This window comes from Tursiops truncatus, chromosome 1 (genome assembly GCF_011762595.2).
Source record: "Tursiops truncatus isolate mTurTru1 chromosome 1, mTurTru1.mat.Y, whole genome shotgun sequence".
NCBI classification, from domain to species: domain Eukaryota; kingdom Metazoa; phylum Chordata; class Mammalia; order Artiodactyla; family Delphinidae; genus Tursiops; species Tursiops truncatus.
The window spans coordinates 88,786,319-88,805,936 of record NC_047034.1 but is presented as its reverse complement, the minus strand read 5'-3'; the positions used below and the strand labels follow the sequence as shown (position 1 = coordinate 88,805,936).

Genomic DNA, 19,618 nt, shown 5'->3' with positions numbered 1-19,618 from the left:
CAACGTCGTGGAGATTCTGATTAACCCTATTAACCCATGACTCTCAAACCCAAGGGAAAAATATATCAGTGGAGGGGAAGGGGGCGGAGCAAAAACTGAAAGAAAGGCAGAGAGGAAGCTGTAGAAGGAAGTTCGTTTTTGGTAGGATTTGTCTTTTTTTAACCCCAGAGAGGGGTGACGCTCTAACGCCCAGAACCTCCACGCCCGCACTCCCTCTTCCGCCCGGCAGTGCGCTGCTGGACGCTGCCGCTAGGGGCGCCTCCGACTCCGAGGCGCTGAGGAGGCGGCGGCAGCGGCAGCGGCGGTTCTCGGAGCTTCGCCTCCCCTCCTCCCAGACGGGCGGCGGCGCCGGCTGCAAGCTGCACACCGAAAGGGCGCCCACCGCTCAGACGAGCTGCAGCACGACCGCTCCCCGTGGGTGGGCGGGGCCCGCGCAACGGCCGCCGCCGCGCTGCGGCCGGGGCTGCCGCTAGAGGCGGCGGCGGCGGCGGCGGCACCGGCCCCGGCAGCGCCTCCACGCGCAGCTCGCAGCCCCGGCCATGGGGCTGGGCGGGCCCGCGGCTCGGCCGAGTTGAAGCGGCGGCGCCGGCCCGCGCGCCCCTTGGGGCCGCCCCCGCACCCCGCTCGCCGGCGTCTGGCTCTCATGATGATGAAGAAGAAGAAGTTTAAGTTTAAGGTGGACTTCGAGCTCGAGGAGCTCTCCTCGGTGCCCTTCGTCAACGGGGTCCTCTTCTGCAAGATGCGGCTGCTGGACGGCGGCAGCTTCACCGCCGAGTCCCCCAGGTAACGCGCCGGCCGCTGCTCCCGAGCAGCTGCGCCCTCGCCTGCCCTGCAGGGGCTTGTTGGATGGGCAGCATCTCCTTCCGTGGCCCATTTGCTCCAGGAGGGCGGCCAGCCTCGTGAGCTCTTCTTTCTCTAGGGACCCGTCTGAGATCTGTCGGGAATGTATCGATCTGCGAAAGTGCTTTGCAAATGGGTTCTCGGCTGGGGTAAGCCACCTGTGCTCGTGATTCCAGATGGTTCCTGGTATCTGTTCTTCCCTCCTAAATTCTCTTGGAATGGGAGCGATGGTCAGAAGGGAGAGGATGCTTCTAGTTTCTCTTTAGACCTTTCCATATTTGTGAGATGCAAAGTGGAACTTGAGCTGTTGTTAAAACAAAAATAACCCAAACTGCTCGAGTTCCAAGAGCGCCCGCTCTAAACCGAAGCCTGTGCTTTTAGCCTTTCTTCTTCTCCGTGTTGGTTACTGGGGGGCGCCGGAGTCCAGGATGAGGCCGGGGTAGGCCTGGTCAGGCTTGAGTCAAGTGTTCCCTGGCACAGACAGGACAACAGTTTGTGCCTCATCTCAGAGCTGCGTGTCCAGTTACGCGCTAACACGCACTGAATTGCCCGTCTTGAGGCGACCGCTAATGGCTCTCGGTGGGGAGGAATTAGAACCAGAAGGAGAGCCAATGCCCTGCTCTCATTTTGAAATGAGCCCCTGGGCACTCCCAGGGAGTGTCGTTGGCAGGTTACAGAATCAAGTTAGGAGTGGTAGTGTTCCTTGAGTCATTTCAGGGATATTTGTAGGTTGACAGATCTCTCCTAGGGTAAATGTTCCTTAAGAAAAGAGAAAATTTGCGGAATTTTTAAAAATGAACTTTTAAGTTCCTGAGATCAAGGAATAAGGCTCATAGTTAATGCTTATTTTGCTTAGATGTGCTGTTCATGGACTTCATTTTTACCCTAAAAAATATTCTGCTTTACTTTTATCTGTCACCCCTATTAATAATGTAAAGGAAATAATGTCCATGGGTTGTGGAATTGGGACCAGAAAATTGTCCGCAGTGGCAATATTGAAGCCTATGAAAGCCAAAAAATGTAAATATCTAGTTGGCCAAAGCAAAGGACGTATGAAGCAATACTGATTCTCAGAATTAAAAAAAAAAAAAAATCAGCTGAGGGTAGTTTTTTAGATTAAACTATGATGACACATCTACACAGTCATTTTTAACACATTGGTAAGAGAACACTGTAACTCAGAATGGTTGAGCAAATATTGTACCAGCTCTTAAGGTGCTGAAGTCCAAAGCCAATTCTTGAATGTTCTGTAGGTGCAAATGAGAGTCTTACCCCGTTCTGTGGCAAAGTCCCACCCACCACTCTGGCAGTTAGACCAGCTCTTCTGGGCCAGTGGTGACACCTGGTGGTCAGGGTACTTCCCTGCTCCCTCCTTTCTCCCTCAGATTATTGGTTTGGCTTGCTTGTAAATCAGTTATTCTGGTATTGCAGACAGTCATTTATTCATCAAATAGGTATAGGCTAAACCTTTTAAATATCATATTTAATTCTCACAGCAAGCCTATGAGGTAGGGATCCCCATTTTGTAGATGAATAAACTGAGATTCAGCATAACTAACTTTCCCAAGGTCCCCACATCTGGTAGGTGAAAAGCCAAAATTATAATACAGGTCTCTCTAATTTCAAGCAGATTGATGCCATGTAAAGGAGGAAATTGTGTGTTGTGCTGAAGATGGAGTTTCCCAATGGTTTTAACAAGCAAGGGATGTAATTTGATTTGGAATTTGCAAGATTGGAAAGGAAAAAGCAGAGTATCCTGTATTAAATTTACCCCTTTTTCTTCCAACTAAAATGTGACTTTAATCAAAGTCAGTTAGGTTAAGAGTAGTGCTCTGTATAACCAACCAAACAACACCCATATAGTTTGGAGGGAAGTGATTCATAAGAAGGAGCATGTTCCTTGTTAGGTACAGGTAGTTGGTGTAAAGCTAAGACCAAGATTTTGGAATGAGGTGGATCTGAACCTAAATCCTAGCTCCACAATGGCAAACCTGGGTTGGTTACTTAGCCTCTCCAAGCTTCCATCTATAAAATAGAAACCATCACTCGCTTATGGGGGTGTTGTGAGGATTTAGTAAGACGATGCACCTAAAACAGCTACCACAGTGCTCTGGCACCAACTGACATTTAAAAAGAAGACAAGGAGCTTGTCTGAAAGGGTTTGTTTCCTTTACATGTTATACTTAATTTTTTTCTCCTGGCAACTATGCAAGTATTGATTTCAAAAAGCTACCTCATTTTAGAAGAAAAAAGAAAGAAAACCAGAAATACTTAAGGATGTGAATTATTTAAAAATTGCATAACTTAAGGCAGAAATGTAGAGAACAAACGTATGGACACCAAGGGGGGAAAGGGGGGGTGGGATGAATTGGGAGATTGGGATTGACATATATACACTAATATGTATAAAATAGATAACTAATGAGAACCTACTGTATAACCCAGGGAACTCTACTTAGTGCTCTGTGGTGACCTAAATGGGAAGGAAATCCAAAAGCGAGGGGATATATGTATACATATAGCTGATTCACTTCGCTGTACAGAAACTAACACAACTTTGTAAAGAAACTATTCTGGGACTTCCCCGGTGGCGCAGTGGATAAGAATCCACCTGCCATTGCAGGGGACACAGGTTCTACCCCTGGTCCGGGAATATCCCACATGCCGCGGAGCAACTAAGCCCATGGGCCACAACTACTGAGCCTGCACTCTAGAGCCCACGAGCCACAACTACTGAGCCTGCGTGCCGCAACTACTGAAGCCCACATACCTAGAGCCCGTGCTCCGCAACAAGAGAAGCCACCGCAGTGAGAAGCCCGTGCACCTCAACAAAGGGTAGCCCCCGCTCGCTGCAACTAGAGAAGGCCCACGTGCAGCAACGAAGACCCAACACAGCCAAGAATAAATAAAATTAAATCTTTAAAAAAGTAAAAAAATAAAGCAACTATACCCCAATAAAAAAAATTTTTTTAAAGGCATTTAAGTTTTAAGTGTTAAAAAAAAATTGTCATAACTTTTCATTCTTGGGTACCAGTCTAGGCAGTGCATCTCTAAATAAATGCTAGATTTTAATTTTTTAAAAAATCACCTGTACCTCTCAAAAATCAAATATAGTTAACACTTAAAATTTCTCCCATAAAAATATGCAATGAACTACACAGAAAAGGGTTAACTTAGCAGGCCCAAGACTGCTTTCCTGAGAAAGGCCTGTTTACAGTGTTTTTGCTGGCATCTGGGAACCTGATGTTCAGCAGTTGCCTACAGTGAATCAAACTTCGGAGTGGCTCATTGTGCCTAGACTACAGTGTGATTTGTGCTGAATACTTTCTGGGAGTCTGGAATTTTGGCCTGTTCTACGCAGAGGGTGCCTACGTGACCAGCCCGGAGGTGCCTATGTCGGGGGAGGGTACCCTTAGGTACTGCATTTCTAATGAGTTTCCTTGGTAGACACATGTGTTGTCACAATTTGATGTTGGAGAAATTGTGTTCTGGATGACTCCACTGAGAAAGAACTCTTGGAAGCTTGCACTTGGTTTCTGAGGACTTTGTTCTGTGCCCCTTTCTCCTTTGCTGATTCTGCCTTGTATCATTTTGCTGTAGTACATGTACGATATATCTTAGACATGGGTATGACTATATGCTGAGTCCTGAGTCCTCCTAATGGATCACTGAACTTGGGGGTGGTTGTGGGGACCCCTGATGCATGAACCTACGTAAAAGAATAATTCATTTTGTTAAAGAAAAGCCTTGGAGGTACATAGCAAATAATAAATATATTTAAATATATTTTGTTTTGTGCGAAAACTAAAGATGAAGATCATTCATTGTTTACCAAATATTAATTGAGCATTTACCAAGTTTCTAGCTGCCCGTCAAGGGCAACAAATATAAGTACAACAAATATAAAGGCCTATAAGGCAGTTACCTCTACTTAATGAAATTAGATCATACATGGATAATTGCTTGGTGATAGGAGACAGTATGATTTAGTGCGTAATCAGTGGGTCACACAATGTGAGTGTTGTTGAAATTCTGAAGGTAAAGAGTTTGTTTACAGCTGTAAAGGTTACTGAAAACCACATCACCTTTTCAGTTGTGCATGCTGGAAGGATGAAGTGGCGTTGACAGGGAAGTGTGGGTGGGAGGACTGATTGAGCAAGTTGGCAATAGCAGTTGGTGATAGATCAGCCTGACTGCTGAGAGAGTTCACATTCAACTTCTAGCAGAAGATAGAGACATTGAATGCAATTATAAAGAATTTACTTTCCACTGCTTATAGGATAAAAGTCAATCTAATTACTCCAATAAAGATGTTAAAAAAAAGTCAATCTAAGATTCTTGCACTAGGTTGTAATGTAATTAAAGTGATGTTTAAGCTGGCTGGTGGGCTGATGCTCTTTGGATTCAAATGGGGATAGATTAGAAATGAGGAGACAAATTAGGAGTCTATTAAAATAACCCAGGCAGAAGTGAATAAGAACCTGAACTTGGAGGCTTCTCATGGAAGTAAGTGATGAAATGAAAATTCTATGACAGATGCCTTGATGACATGACAGAGTAAAGAAGTCAGGAAGAATCTTTGTTTTATTTTGCAAGGGGAATATACATATCGTTGGGGAGATACGAGGAGGTCAGTTATATGTTTAACATACTACACTTAGTGGCAGCCTGATAAGCAGTTGGAGACATATTTACTGTGGATTTCTTAGCTCTGGTCTATTATAAGTAAGCCTGTGTACTGGATTTTTCATCTAAAATTTCCTTACACTGTTTTGCCCTTTTAAAGATTATTAATGAAAATTAATCTTAGAAGGATCCAGTTTCTCCTGGGAAGGTGTATCCAGTGAAGATGTTAGAAAAAAAAAATAAAGACTTAAAAGGTACTTATTTGTATACCGTATGCTAACACATATATATGGAATCTAAAAAAAAATGGTTCTGAAGAACTTAGGGGCAGGACAGGAATAAAGATGCAGACGTAGAGAATGGATTTGAGGACACGGGGAGGGGGAAGTGTAAGCTGGGACAAAGGAAGAGGGTGGCATTGACATATATACGCTACCAAATGTAAAATAGCTAGTGGGAAGCAACCGAATAGCACAGGGAGACCAGCTTGGTGCTTTGTGACCACCTAGAGCGATGGGATAGCGAGAGTGGGAGGGAGACGCAAGAGGGAGGGGATATGGGAATATATGTATACATATAGCTGATTCACTTTGTTATACAGCAGAAACTAACACAACGATGTAAAGTAGTTATACTTCAATAAAGATGTTAAAAAAGGTATTTATATGTAATACATGTTATTAAAAAAGGTCAGATTTTTACATATGATAGTTAATAAAACACTCAGAAAATACATTGTATGATTATAATAATCTAATAAACTGAAGCCAAATTATTGCCTAATAAAATATTTTTGAAGACCTTTCAAAAAGACAGAATGTTACATTAAAATCTTTTCAGAGCACTCTTCCTTTGTAAAAGCATTCACATCACTTTAGAGGTTTACTAAGACTATCAGAACAAGTTAAATAATTTCTGGTCTGCTTTAATAAAGAAATATAATGAGAAAATTTTCCTGTATTTTTTTAGGATTTCCAAGTTTGCTTTATTTTTTTCATCTTTTTTTGTGCTCATAGCTAAATCCTTCTCTAAGTTTCACATGAGCTTGTGGCAGAAAACCACATGTGAATTCAGGGAGTGTCTGGGAAGTTTATGAGCGTATCTGTGTTGGATCTTTTACTTTGGAAACAAGTTGAAGGCGTTTCTTTCTCTTTGGCCAGAGTCTCTTCATGTTTTCAAGATTTTAGTTCACTGCACATTGTGTACTTCTTTTTAGTAACTTTTTTCCTTATTTCAAAAATAACACATATTCATGTGGAAAACTTACAAAATAGAAAAGCAAAAAGAACAGAAATTGCATATAAATGAACCAGCTAGAGATAATCACTTATTATTTTGATGTATAACCTTGGAGACTTTATTGATCCGTACACACACATATATATACACACACACCCTCCACACACACTTATCACATACTTTTTTTTTAAAAACCAAAATGGGATCATACTATACTTATATTTTTTTTCATTTAATATATCTTCCCGTATCATTAAGTATTCAATTACAGACTTATTTTTAATAGATGCATACCATTCCATTGTATGGATTTCCATGGTTTGCTGGACAAAGCCCCTTTTGAAATAGTCTTCTTTGCTTTCTTTTTTATTAACATTTTTATAAACACACTAAATTGAGCATCCTTAAAGATGTGCACATCATTGTTATTTTTTTAGGATTCACACTTAGAAATGGAATTATTGAGTCAAAGGGCAGTTTTAAGACTTCTGATATATGTATATTATTAACTTGCCCTTTGATACATTAAATTGACTTTTTTAAGATGAAAAAATTAATAATAAGTAACAAATACAAAAAATAATGCTGTTTGACCATATGGCACAAAATTATTTATACCCTGACCAGAAATGAGGTCATCTATTCGCATTATTATAATAGCTATAAAAATGGTAGCTGACGCTTAATTGAGCTAGTACTTTTTCAAAAGTAGCTAGCACTTTGCCCATGTGTCAGGAACTTTTCTAAGCCTTTACAGCCTCAAAATAATCCTAGGAGGAAGGTACTATTACTACATTATCACTATTATTACTACTGCTATTACTCTCATTTTATACCTGAGGAAACAAGCCCAAAGAGGTGCTGAAAGTTAACACAGCTAGTAAGTGGCAGGGCAGGAGGCAGTCTGGCTCCAGGGTATGCTCTTAATCACAACACTCTGTTGCCTCTCAAATTTTATGTTACATGTTTTCTCATTCTTATGTTTTAACAAAACAGTAGATAAATATATATAGTATGACTTTTTCTGAATGCTAGTCTGAGAAAACTGGTTCCAGTGTGTGACACCACTAAACAAGTCATTAGACCTGGCCCCTTTAGATTTGTCCAAAGTTATTGTATATGAAAGATGAGAAACATAGTACTCATGCACGTACTGTTTTTTTCAAGGTGTGACTTTCCAGTTGTAAGTCCTCAAAATTGTTTCATTACTGGATTGTTGTACCTTGTAAAACTGTTATTAATGCCATTTTCCACTAGTAAGTTAATAGTCACTATTGTATGTCTAAGCCTTGCACACTAGGCAGTTTATAAATATTTATTGAAAGAATGCAGATATTTGGAGAAAGGATCTGTTGTAGCTTTGCTAAGAATGACAAATACACAGAGATTCCCAAATTAAATACATGGGGAAGTCATATGGGGAAGTATATGCTGTCCTATGTACACAGCTTATAAAGAATTAATGTTCAGTTTGGGGTGTCAGCCTTTGAGGGATATTATCAAGTAGAGATCCAGTAAGATCAAGTAAGATTCTGAGGAATCCCGAACTGTGTTCATAACAGGAGACTGGGGTGAGTCTCAAGGGAAGATGATGGTGTTCAAATACTAAAAATCGAGCATGTGTACATGTATATTTTACATTCCTAATTTTATGTATTACAAAATCCTTTTTATAGATGTGTTACCTCCTGTTGGGTTAAGATATAGATCAAGTTCTGTAACACATATATTTGAAAAATAACAAGTGGCTTAAACTAGGTAGAAATTTATTTCTCTCACATATAAGAAGCCCAAGCTGATGTGGTGGCTCTGACCCATCAGGTTATCAGGGGCCCTGACTCTTTATCTGGTTGCTCTGTTATACCCAACCAGATATTGTTCTCATCCCCAGGGACTAAGTTGGCTCACCCCGCGTCCGAATGCCAGCCACTGGGAAGGAGGAAAGGGGAATGGGAGATACTTTTTGCTCACAGCCTGTTGACCAGAACTTGAGCACGAGGACACATCCAGCCCCAAGGAAGGATAAGAAATGCCGTCTTTGCTGGGTGTCCATGTGCCCAGCAAAAGAGTCAGTTACAATAAAGAGAAGGGGAAGACGGCTATCAGAGGACAGTTAGCCTCTGCCACTCCTCTCTTTTAGAGAAGAGAAAGTTGATCTGCAGAAAAGCCACACAATTTGTTCAAGATCACACGTTGATTAAATGAAAGATATTTGAAAGACTGTCCCATAAAGAGGGAATAGACTTATGCTGGGTACATCAGAGGAGAGAACAGGACCAGTGGGGAAATGTTGAAGATGGCATGTTTCTATTCAATATAATAACAGAAAAGATAATCTGTAACATTTAAAAGAAGACGGTAGTTAGTGAATTGGCTACCTTGTCCATTTGTCAGGAATGTTATCCTTCATTAGAAGGATGGGTGACCTAGGTGATTCTTAAGGCCCTTGCTAACTCTAGGTTTTCTATGATTAAGCTTTCAATTTTATTTCCTAATACTGCTCTTTCTAAACCTCCCATTTTAGCCAAGACTGGTCAGTTTATATTAGCCAAATATGTGTGCATTTCTGTCTCCTTGGTACTCTCTCCTATTTCCACCTCTTCTTTACCATTCTTTTAGTTGATTGAAATTCCAAGCATTCTTCAAGATCTAGAGCAAATCAGCTTTATGCCCACATCTGTCACATAAAGCTCATCAGCTTTATGCCCACATCTGTCCCAGCCTACAATCCACCCACTGCTTTCCTCCAACACTTACTTCATATACTAAGTCCTTAATAAATATTCGTTGTTTGTTGAATGAACGAAATCTTTTTTCATCGTCCCTACTATGATTTCACCTCTTACTCAATTCCCGTACTTCTTGTTTCTACCATTCATTTCACCCAAATTTGTTCTTTTAATTACCTATAAAAATTTTCCATGCAGTGTAAAATTTACAGTAGTAGAAATACAAGAAAAGGTAGGAAGAAGTGTTTAACTGGTTTGGTTTTTTTTTTTCTTTTTTGGAGGGGGTGGGTCAGGGGAAGTGTCATGGAAGATAATTTTTTAGCAAGGTTTCGAAAAAAGTCTAGCTGGTGAAGGAGATGGAACAGTAGAAGGAACAGTACACACAGCGGCAAGGAACAGCGGCATGGTGTGTGCTGGAAGTACTGTGAGTATAGTGGTGTATTACTGCTGCCACATAAAGAACAGGAGAGAGTGGTCATTTCACGGAGTCTGGGCTTGCTTGGATACTCAAGCATCTACGGAACCAAGAGCAAAGGAGTGACTTATGCAAAGTTAGTAGGTTAGCTTAGGTAGGGCTGGAATTTAAGAGAATTCTCATCTGATGACCTTAGCTTTCTCAGTAGGAGCCAAAAAAGATGAAGTGAGGGATATGAGGATAATGATAAAAAATCAGAAAAGCTTCTATAAGGAATGAGAGAAGCAGCTGACCAAAGACAAGGCCTAACTGAAATTTAGAACATGAATTTTAGTGATGGCAACATGCATGTTCCTGCATCTTTCTCTAGAGAAAGTCTAGAGAGTAGGCAAGGCCCAGGGTATAGGTGTTACTGAAATGGTATGAGGATAGGCATAGGGCAAAGAACTCTGGGTCTAGGGTGTTAGGTTATTTGCACAGTGTTAAAATAGCCAGTATGATTGCAGGTGTTGGAGTGAAGAGAGAGAGAGAGAGGGAAAGGTACTTCTGTGTGACATTAACCAGGAGAAGAAGAGTGTGACATAGCCATATGTCATGTGCCTCAAGCTGAAAGGAAAAGAGGTAACAGCCTGTAAGTGGCACTGAGGAGTTTGGAAAATGCTATTGCTGCCTCCAGTGGAAGATGGGAGTGGAGAACACTACCCCCTATAGAGCTTCAACACAAGTAGTGTGCTCACGAGCTAGCCAGGTTTCACTTAGGCAGTGAGTAGACTGTTAGGTGAAGAGGTTGAGAATGTAGAGTTTGTTCAACCCTGGAACCCGGGTTTCAGGTGGTGTGGTAGAATGAGTTGGGAAAGAGAGCAGCCACAGAAGAATGAATCAGGGTGAGGAAGAAAAGAACTGTAGGAACGAGCAGTCTGGAGACTTAGGGAGAATAGGTGACCAGGACTTGCACTATGGTCTTTTCCTGTGGATTACAGGGGTGAAAAGTATACATACAACTGAATGGCCTTAAGATTTCTAATATGGATATAAAATAATTTAGTGTCACTTAGTAATATACGTTTAGATTTCTCCCATGTCTTCATGGCTTGATAGCTCGTTTCTTTTTCACACTGAATAATATTCTCTTATCTGGATGTACCATACTTTATCCATTCACCTACCATTCACTGTGTGATTCCACTTATATGTGCTACCTAGAGTGGTCAAATTCACAGAGATAGAAAGTAAAATGATGGTTGCCAGGGGCTGAGGGGAGGGAGCATTGGGGAGTTGTTGTTCAGTGGGTACAGAGTTTCAGTGTTACAATATGAAAGGGGTTCTTGGAGATTTGGTGCACAACAATATGAATGTACTTGAAGCTGTTGAACTGTGCACTTGAAAATGGCTAAGATAGTAAATTTTGTTATATTTTTCCACAATTATTAAAAATGAATAAATATCTTACACTCTTCCCCCAATTTTTATTAGGCCAAGCCAATTATTTACATGTTAATATATTCAAGTAAAGTGAATTAGTATTAAAAAGAAAGTTTTCTCTCTCTTTTTTAAAAAATTAATTTATTTTATTTTTGGCTGCATTGGGTCCTCGTTGCTGTGCGCAGGCTTTCCCTAGTTGCGGTGAGCAGGGGCTACTCTTCATTGCAGTGCGAGGGCTTCTCATTGCTGTGGCTTCTCTTGTTGCAGAACATGGGCTCTAGGCACACAGGCTTCAGTAATTGTGGCACGGGGGCTCAGTAGTTGTGGCTTGCGGGCTCTAGAGCGCAGGCTCAGTAGTTGTGGTGCACGGGCTTAGTTGCAGCATGTGGGATCTTTCCGGACCAGGGCTTGAGCCCGTGTTCGCTGCATTGGCAGGTGGATTCTTAACCACTGTGCCACCAAGGAAGTCCTGAAAGTTTTCTTTTTTTTTTAACTTCGCAATTTAGAGACATTTTGCCCTGAATTTTCTGCAGATTCAGGGCAAAATGAGCATTGATGAGTCCGTTCAGTCATTCTACCAACTAATATGATTTAACAAAATATAGACATATTGGCTTATTTGGTAATTAATTTTTATTTAACAGTTTTAAGAAAGTCCCTCTTTTTTCCCCCTACTTGTGTTTCTGCTTATTTAAGTCATTATTTTTGCTCATTATATGTCTTGAGATATATGTTATTTGTTGCTCATCAACAAATGTCAGCATTTGTTGATAAAATTATCTCTAGTTTATCTTTTATTAAGTATGGTACCTTGAAGATAAGTTTGTTCTGTGAAAATAGTATGTATGATGCTTACTTACATCCTTTGCATGAGCTCTTTTCATCATCTCAAATGATATCTCAAATCTCAAATGATATATTCTTCACGATAATCATTACTGTAAACATTGGTATAAAATATAATTTTTACCATCCAGGAGCCTGCACTTTATTGGGAGATATTGACATATATTGTTAAATGCAATATAGGGCAGAGTGACAAAGCCTATATATAGTAAGTGTACAAATAAAATTGTTACAGCAGTTGAAAGGAGGAATGGAGCTATTAATTCTGAGAAAGTAGGGAAGACTCCTTAGAAGAGGCGGCCTGTGAGCTGAGCTTCGAAAGATTAGTAGGATTTAACCAGGAGGGGGGAAATGGGATGAAAATGTCAGGCATTTTGACTCTGATAATGTTTTGACTTGTGTTTATTATCAAAAACTATTTTTAAGAGTGGTACATCAATACTGTATCTTCATCAGAAAGCATTTTCTAGTGCAACGCTTTAGAAAACAGACTGGCAATTCCTCACATGTTAAACAGTTACCATATGATCTGGCAATTCCACTAATATACCCCAAAAGACATGAAAACATATCAACACAAAAACTTGTTCAATTAACACTTGAACAACACAGGGGTAGGGGGTTGGAGCACTTGCCTGACACACAATGAGGCCAAACAAACTGAAAAGTCAGACTTCGGAGGGTTTGGAGCAGAGAAAGGTTTATTGCAGGACCATTTAAAGGCAAAGTGAGGGAGAAGCGTGGGTAGTTGTTGCAAACTTCTTCGTGAAGGAATCCTTTGTTCTTGCAGCTGTCCGGGTAGGTCAGGTCATGATCTTCCTGTGTTTAACAAAACAAATATTATTCTCTGTTCTACAACTTTTTATCTCTGTATGAATGGACTCTTAGAGGTCAGAGCCCTGAGAATAGGCTATCCTGTATATTTCAGACTATAGGCAACATTCTTTTACAAAAGGTTCAGAGCCAGCATGACTAAGCACAGGCAACAAAGCACAAAGGTTAAAGCAAAAGGAATAAATCTAATGAGTCAGATTTGTTCTTCCCTATTACACACTGACTCTCCATGCAGTCAAGTCAACTTATCTTAGTCGGCCCTCCTTATCAGAAATTCAGTATCTGTGGTTCCACATTCGAGGATTCAACCAGCCATGGATTGGGTAGTACTGTAGTATTTACTATTGAAAAAAAATCTGTGTATTAGTGGACCCGTGTGGTTCAAAACCATGTTGTTCAAACTGTACATGAATTTTCATAGCATTATTTATAATAACCAAAAATCCGAGACAACCGCATTGTCTGTCAGCTGAGGAATGGGTAAATAAAATCCATATAGTGGAATATTTTGGCAATACAAAGAAAGAAAGTACTGATACATGCTACAACATGGATGAAACTTTAAAACTTCATGCTAAGTGAAAGAAGCCAGTCGCAAAAGACCACATATTTTATGATTCCATTTATATGAAATGTCCAGAATAGGCAGAGTCTACAGAGGCAGAAAATAGATTAGTGGTTGCCTAGGATTGGGAGGTTGGAGGGAAATGGGGAGTGACTACTCATGGTATGAGCTTTTTTTTTGGAGGTGATGAAGATGTTCTAAAATTGATTGTGGTGGTGGTTTCACACTCTGTGAATATATTAAAAACCATTGAGCTGTAAATTTTAAATGGGAGAATTGTATAGTATGTGAATTATATTTCAATAAGGCTAAGCATTTTCTGACAAAACTCCATTAAGCCAATCTAATTAACTCCTTGGATAATTTTCTATACCAGTTTATTCTTTTATTTAACAAATATCTGTTGAGTGTCTGCTATGTGCCAGGCACTGTTCCAGGCATTTGAACTATTTCTATTATTTTTCAGTTCAGGCCTTTTTTTTTTTCTTAAATAAATTTATTTATTTAGGCTGTGTTGGGTCTTCGTTGTTGCACACAGGCTTTCTCTAGTTGCTGTAGGAGGGGGCTGCTCTTCATTGTGGTGCGCGGGCTTTTCATTGCAGCGGCTTCTCTTGTTGCGGAGCACGGGCTCTAGGCGTGTGGGCTTCAGTAGTTGTGGCACACGGGCTTAGTTGCTACGCGGCATGTGGGATCTTACCGGACCAGGGCTTGAACCCGTGTCCCCTGCATTGGCAGGCGGATTCTCAACCACTGTGCCACCAGGGAAGTCTCCACTTCAGTCTTTATTTTATGAAATTATTTTCCTTGGTGTTTATTCTCTTCTCTGTATATTTTAGAATGAACATGAGTTATAAAACAAGTGTAACCTAATCTGTATAGTGGCTGTTATTTTTATAAAGTCCAAATTTTCAGGATCAGATTTTACATTATCTAAATTCTGTTAAGAATTCTTAATTTTTGTGACAATTTATAGTCAATAGCAGTCTTTATCGTGTGATATCTTAACCAGTGAGTTGTTTTAGCTAATTTTATGTTTATTATTGGTACCATTAATATTCATTATGAGCTGGATAAAAGACTTGTAGAATTGTTGTTTCTTAGCTAATCCAACAGAAAATTTTGAGCATTGCCTCCCGCTCTATATTATGGTTTAGGGATCAAAGATGTTCAGGGTCAATATGTCCTGCTTTGGGGTAGGAGAAGAACAGACCTGATAAACAGGAATACAGAACCATAAAAGTGGACGGTGTTGAGCACTTGGTGGCTAGGTGGTGGAGCGGAACAGAGAATGTTCGGGGCCTATAGTTAAGGACAAGACTGCACTGGGGGCCAGATTTTGGCAGGCCTTGGATGCCATTCGTGAAGACCAGGTTTTATTTTGTAGGCAATATGACCCTGAATCCCTCTTATTTTCTGATTCTAAAATTAATTCAAGATCACTGTAGAACATTTGGAAAATACATAAAATTACAAAGAAGAAAATGTTACCTATCAGAGACAATTACTGTTAAAATTTTGAAATATTCCCTTCCAGTTTCTTCCAATCCATTTTTATCCTGCTTTTTTCTTTTACTGAACATTATAATATACGCATTTTCCATGTTATTAAACACTTCAGCATATTATTCTGATAATACCATATGTAATATTCTTTCATGAATGTACTATAAGTTAAGTAATAATTCTTCTGTTTTAGATATTCCTATTTTTTCAATTTATTCCTTCTCTTGCCAATACTGAGCTCTTTCCTGTGAATATTTGAATGTGAGGTGCAAGCAGGGTCTGTGATGATGTGTGGTAGGCAGCTCAGAGTTTATATCTTTTTTTTTTTTTTGCGGTACGCAGGCCTCTCACTGTTGTGGTCTCTCCCGTTGTGGAGCACAGGCTCCGGACGCGCAGGTTCAGCGGCCATGGCTCACGGGCCCAGCCACTCCGCGGTATGTGGGATCTTCCCAGACCGGGGCACGAACCCGTGTCCCCTGCATCGGCAGGCGGACTCTCAACCACTGCGCCACCAGGGAAGCCCCCAAGAGTTTATATCTTAAACTGAGCATGGTAGTCAGGATTTCTTTCATACCTAGATCTTAAGATAATCCACATGGACAAGATAATTAAAGCCCAGGATAGCATATAGAACAAAATGCAAGGGTCAGAGATAGAACCTTGGTAGAAGAAGCCATAATTAAGAAAAATGAGACCAAAACATTGGAGAGAATTTGGCATCACAGAAGCTAAACAAGAAAAAAACTTGACGGGGGTGTAGGGTGTTCAGCCCTGCCATAGAGTTGAAAGGTGGAATGGTGTGAGAACTGCTCTCTTTATTTGACAATTGGCAAGTCTTTGGTGAACTTTTTTTTTAATTATTGAGGCATAATTGACATACAACATTATATTAGTTTTAGATGTACAACATAATGATTCAATATCTTCATATGCTGCGAAATGATCACCACAATCAGTCTAGTTAACATCCATCACCATACATAGTTACAAAAAACTTTTTTTTTCTTGGGATGAGAACTTTTAAGATCTACTCTTAGTAGCTTTCAAATATGCAATACAGTATTATTAACTGTAGTCACCATGACCTCATGACATTTATTTTATAACTGGAAGTTTGTACCTTTTGACCCCCTTTACCCATTTCACCCACCCACATATCAGTGAGATCATGCACTATTTGTCCATATGTCTCTGACTTGTTTCACTTAGCATAATGCTCTTAAGGTCCATCCGTGTTGTCGAAAATGGCAATATTCTTATTCATGAGTGAATAATATTCCATTGTGTGCGGGGGGGGGGTGTGTGTGTAGGTATCTCACATTTTCTTTGTCCATTCATCCACTGATGGACACATAGGTTGCTTCCATATCTTGGCTATTGTAAATAATGCTGCAGTGAACATGGAGGGTGGGGGATGCAGATATCTTCTAGAGTTAGTGTTTCCTTTTCTTCCCCCTCCCCAGATAAACACCCAGAAATGGAATTGCTGAATCATATGGTAGTTCTGTTTTTGATTTTTTGAAGAACATCCTCACTATTTTCCATAGTGGCTCCACCAATTTACATTCTCACCAACAGTGCACAAGGGTTCTCCTTTTCAACATCCTCACCAACAGTTATTTCTTGTCTTTTTGATGATAGCCATTCTAACAGATGTAAGGTGATAGCTCATTGTGGTTTTGATTTGCATTTCCCTGATGAATAGTGATGTTGAGCACCTTTTTGTGTACCTATTGGCCATCTGTATGTCTTTGGAAGAATGTCCATTGAGATACTCTGCCCCTTTTTTAATTGGATTGTTTGTTTTTTGCTGTTGAGTTGTATGAATTCTTAATATATTTTAGATATCAACCTCTTATCAGATATATGATTTGTAAATATTTTCTCCCATTCAGTAGGTTCCTCTTTCATTTTGTTGATGGTTCCCTTTGATATGCAGAAGCTCTTTAGTTTGATGTAGTCCCACTTGCTTATTTTTGCTTTTGTTGCCTTTGCTTTTGGTGTTAAATACAAAAAATCAGGGGCAAGACCAATGACAAGGGGCTTACCACCTATGTTTTCCTCAGTAAGTTTTATGGATTTAGATCTTACATTCAGTTTAATTCAATTTGAGTTAATTTTTGTGTATGGTTTAAGATAGTGGTCCAGTTTCATTCTTTTGCATGTGACTGTCCAGTGATGAACTTGAGAGAGTAGTTTCATTGGAGTCATAGGAGTAGAAACCAGGTTCCAAGGGGTTAGGGAGTGATCAGGTGGTAAAGCAGCAGAAGCATTGTGTGTAATTGTTCTTTTGCAAAGTTTGTTAATGAAGAGAAGGAGAAAAGGAGAATTAGTTAAAACGGGGAAATCAGGAACAAACAATTTTATTTTATGTTTTTATTTTTAGGATAGAGATTTGAACATGATTATAGGTCGGGGCAAAGGAATAGTGTAAGAGAAAACAGGGATACAAATATTAAAAACAAACCCATGATTGAAAGTCTTTCTTTTGTCTTAAAGAAAAATATTTTGTTCTGACCTGAAACCTGTTTACTGGTTTCAGAAGAAATTCTTAGGCTTTTCCTAATCAAATGCTATTTCCAAGCACTGTGGCTTAGAAACTAGCTTACACCCAAGACTTATTTTATCTTAATGAAATAATGAACTACCCATAGTACTGATTTTGGACTTTACATGTTTGCTTCATTTCATCATAGTGAATCATCACTAACATAGCATTAGAGTGAACTCATTTAGTGACATTTTCTTTCTAGTTACAGTTTTATATATTTCCTTGTTCAGAGACTGCAGCCACATTTCAATAGCAATTTCTGGGAATTCTCTACTGCTGGTGTTTAAACATAAAGTTATTAACATTTTATCTCCTATGGTTATCTTTTGAGGCCAATTCAGAGTCCCTTAAGGTTTTTTGGTTTGTTTGTTTTTTTGTGTTTCCTCTGGGTACCATCTCGACATGAAGGTCTCCCCATTTTGGTCATTCCTTATGGTTAAGGATTGACTTCCAGAAAGTTCAAATGAGAATCTTACTTGAACTGTCCTGTGGACATTACTATTTACTCTATGTACAAGGCAGAAAAAGTTTTAGAAATAACAGCCCCAGGAAGGTAGTTAGAAAAGATTGTCTCCTTGCAGAAGAAGGTTATTGTTTCCAAAATTGCTTGTAGGCTGCATCAGTAAACAACGTTTTATAAGCAACCATAAGTTACCTTAATAATTTCTGTTAATGCATTTCTATTAATGGAAAAAATAAACAATCATTGCATTTTTAATGCAATGCTAATATGCATTTGTAATTATCATATAATAATATAATGTGATTATAATTATACTATAATATAATTATAATTTGTAATGTAATATGCATTTGTAATTATGTGCAATTGAGAACTGTAAACTCTCTCATTATACTAATTAAGTAAGTCTTCCTGAAGCAATCAGGAACTCAGTAATAACTGCAGTATTAGCACTGGCTATTTCCTAATTTGAGAAACTGTAAATTAGAACCAACTGATAGTAAGTCAAGAATCTGCTAAGGTTAACCCTTATAAAACCAGCACACAAAATAATTGAGAAGCTATGTAAAATATTTATTGCAGTTTCTCTAACTCACCTACTCTGCTGCCACTGGGGTTTCCTTCCATGTGAGGAATGGTATCAGACATGTCAAGTAATGCAATGTGATGCATAAACATGAAGTTTACACTGATTGTGGTCAGAGTCAGCAGGAGTTACCTCAGCAGGTCTGTGCTACTCAAGAAACATCCCACCGTATTCTCAGTACAGTCCTTTTATATACAACCTCCTTGTAGTCTCATTTTTCCGTTGCTGCACAGATCTCTTCCAATCTATTCCCCAGACCTCCCTTCAGGTAGAGTTATCTAGACTGTGTTGCTGTGCCTTTGATTTTAATTTACTTCACTTGCGTGAGTTTTCCTCATTATTGTATCATTATCATTATTTTACAGATAACCAAGACAGCCAGAGTAGAGCCTTCATAGTACATTTTTAATATTAGTTTGTGCTATTTTGTCATATTGCAGCTGTGTTACTGGCTCATTTCACACTGGATCTCAAGAATGTAAACATTCTGCAGTTTTCTTCTCCTTATTTATATCTCCAAATAGGTCTTCATGACCTATGCATGGCCTTTGGACTTCACTATTTAATATTACTCTGCCAGAAAACCTCCTCTGATACTATAGAGCAATGGTCCCCAACCTTTTTGGCACCAGAGACTGGTTTCATGGAACACAGTTTTTCCACGGGGGTTGGTGGGGGAGGGGGGGTTCAGGCAGTAATGTGAGCAATGGGAGCGATGGGAGCAGCAGATGAAGTTTGCCCGCCGCTCACCTCCTGCTGTGTGGCCCAGTTCCTAACAGGCCGAGGACTGACAGGTAACAGTCCGAAGCCTGGGGTTTGGGGACTCCTACTATAGAGTTCCCTTTCAATAATTATACCTGTGAAAATACCAAAGGAGAACTTTTTTTTTTTTTAACATCTTTATTGGAGCATAATTGCTTTACAGTGTTGTGTTAGTCTTGGCTGTATAACAAAGTGAATCAGCTATACGTATACCTATATCCCCATATCTCTTCCGTC

At 39.7% G+C, this 19,618-nt stretch overlaps 1 protein-coding gene across 9 annotated transcripts in view; it reads left to right on the top strand.

The window, feature by feature from the left end:
- The first annotated feature begins 227 nt into the window (after nt 1–227).
- EEIG2 (EEIG family member 2) overlaps nt 228–19,618 on the top strand; it is a 150,478-nt gene continuing 131,087 nt past the window's right edge. The window contains exon 1 of one of the 9 annotated variants that reach the window (XM_073810146.1): nt 228–783. In XM_073810146.1, coding sequence (XP_073666247.1) covers nt 644–783 — 140 coding nt within the window. In that variant the 5' untranslated portion in view covers nt 228–643. The remainder of the gene's footprint in view (nt 784–19,618) is intronic. The other 8 variants (XM_073810148.1, XM_019919548.3, XM_033862677.2 and 5 more) reach the window with 8 other exon arrangements.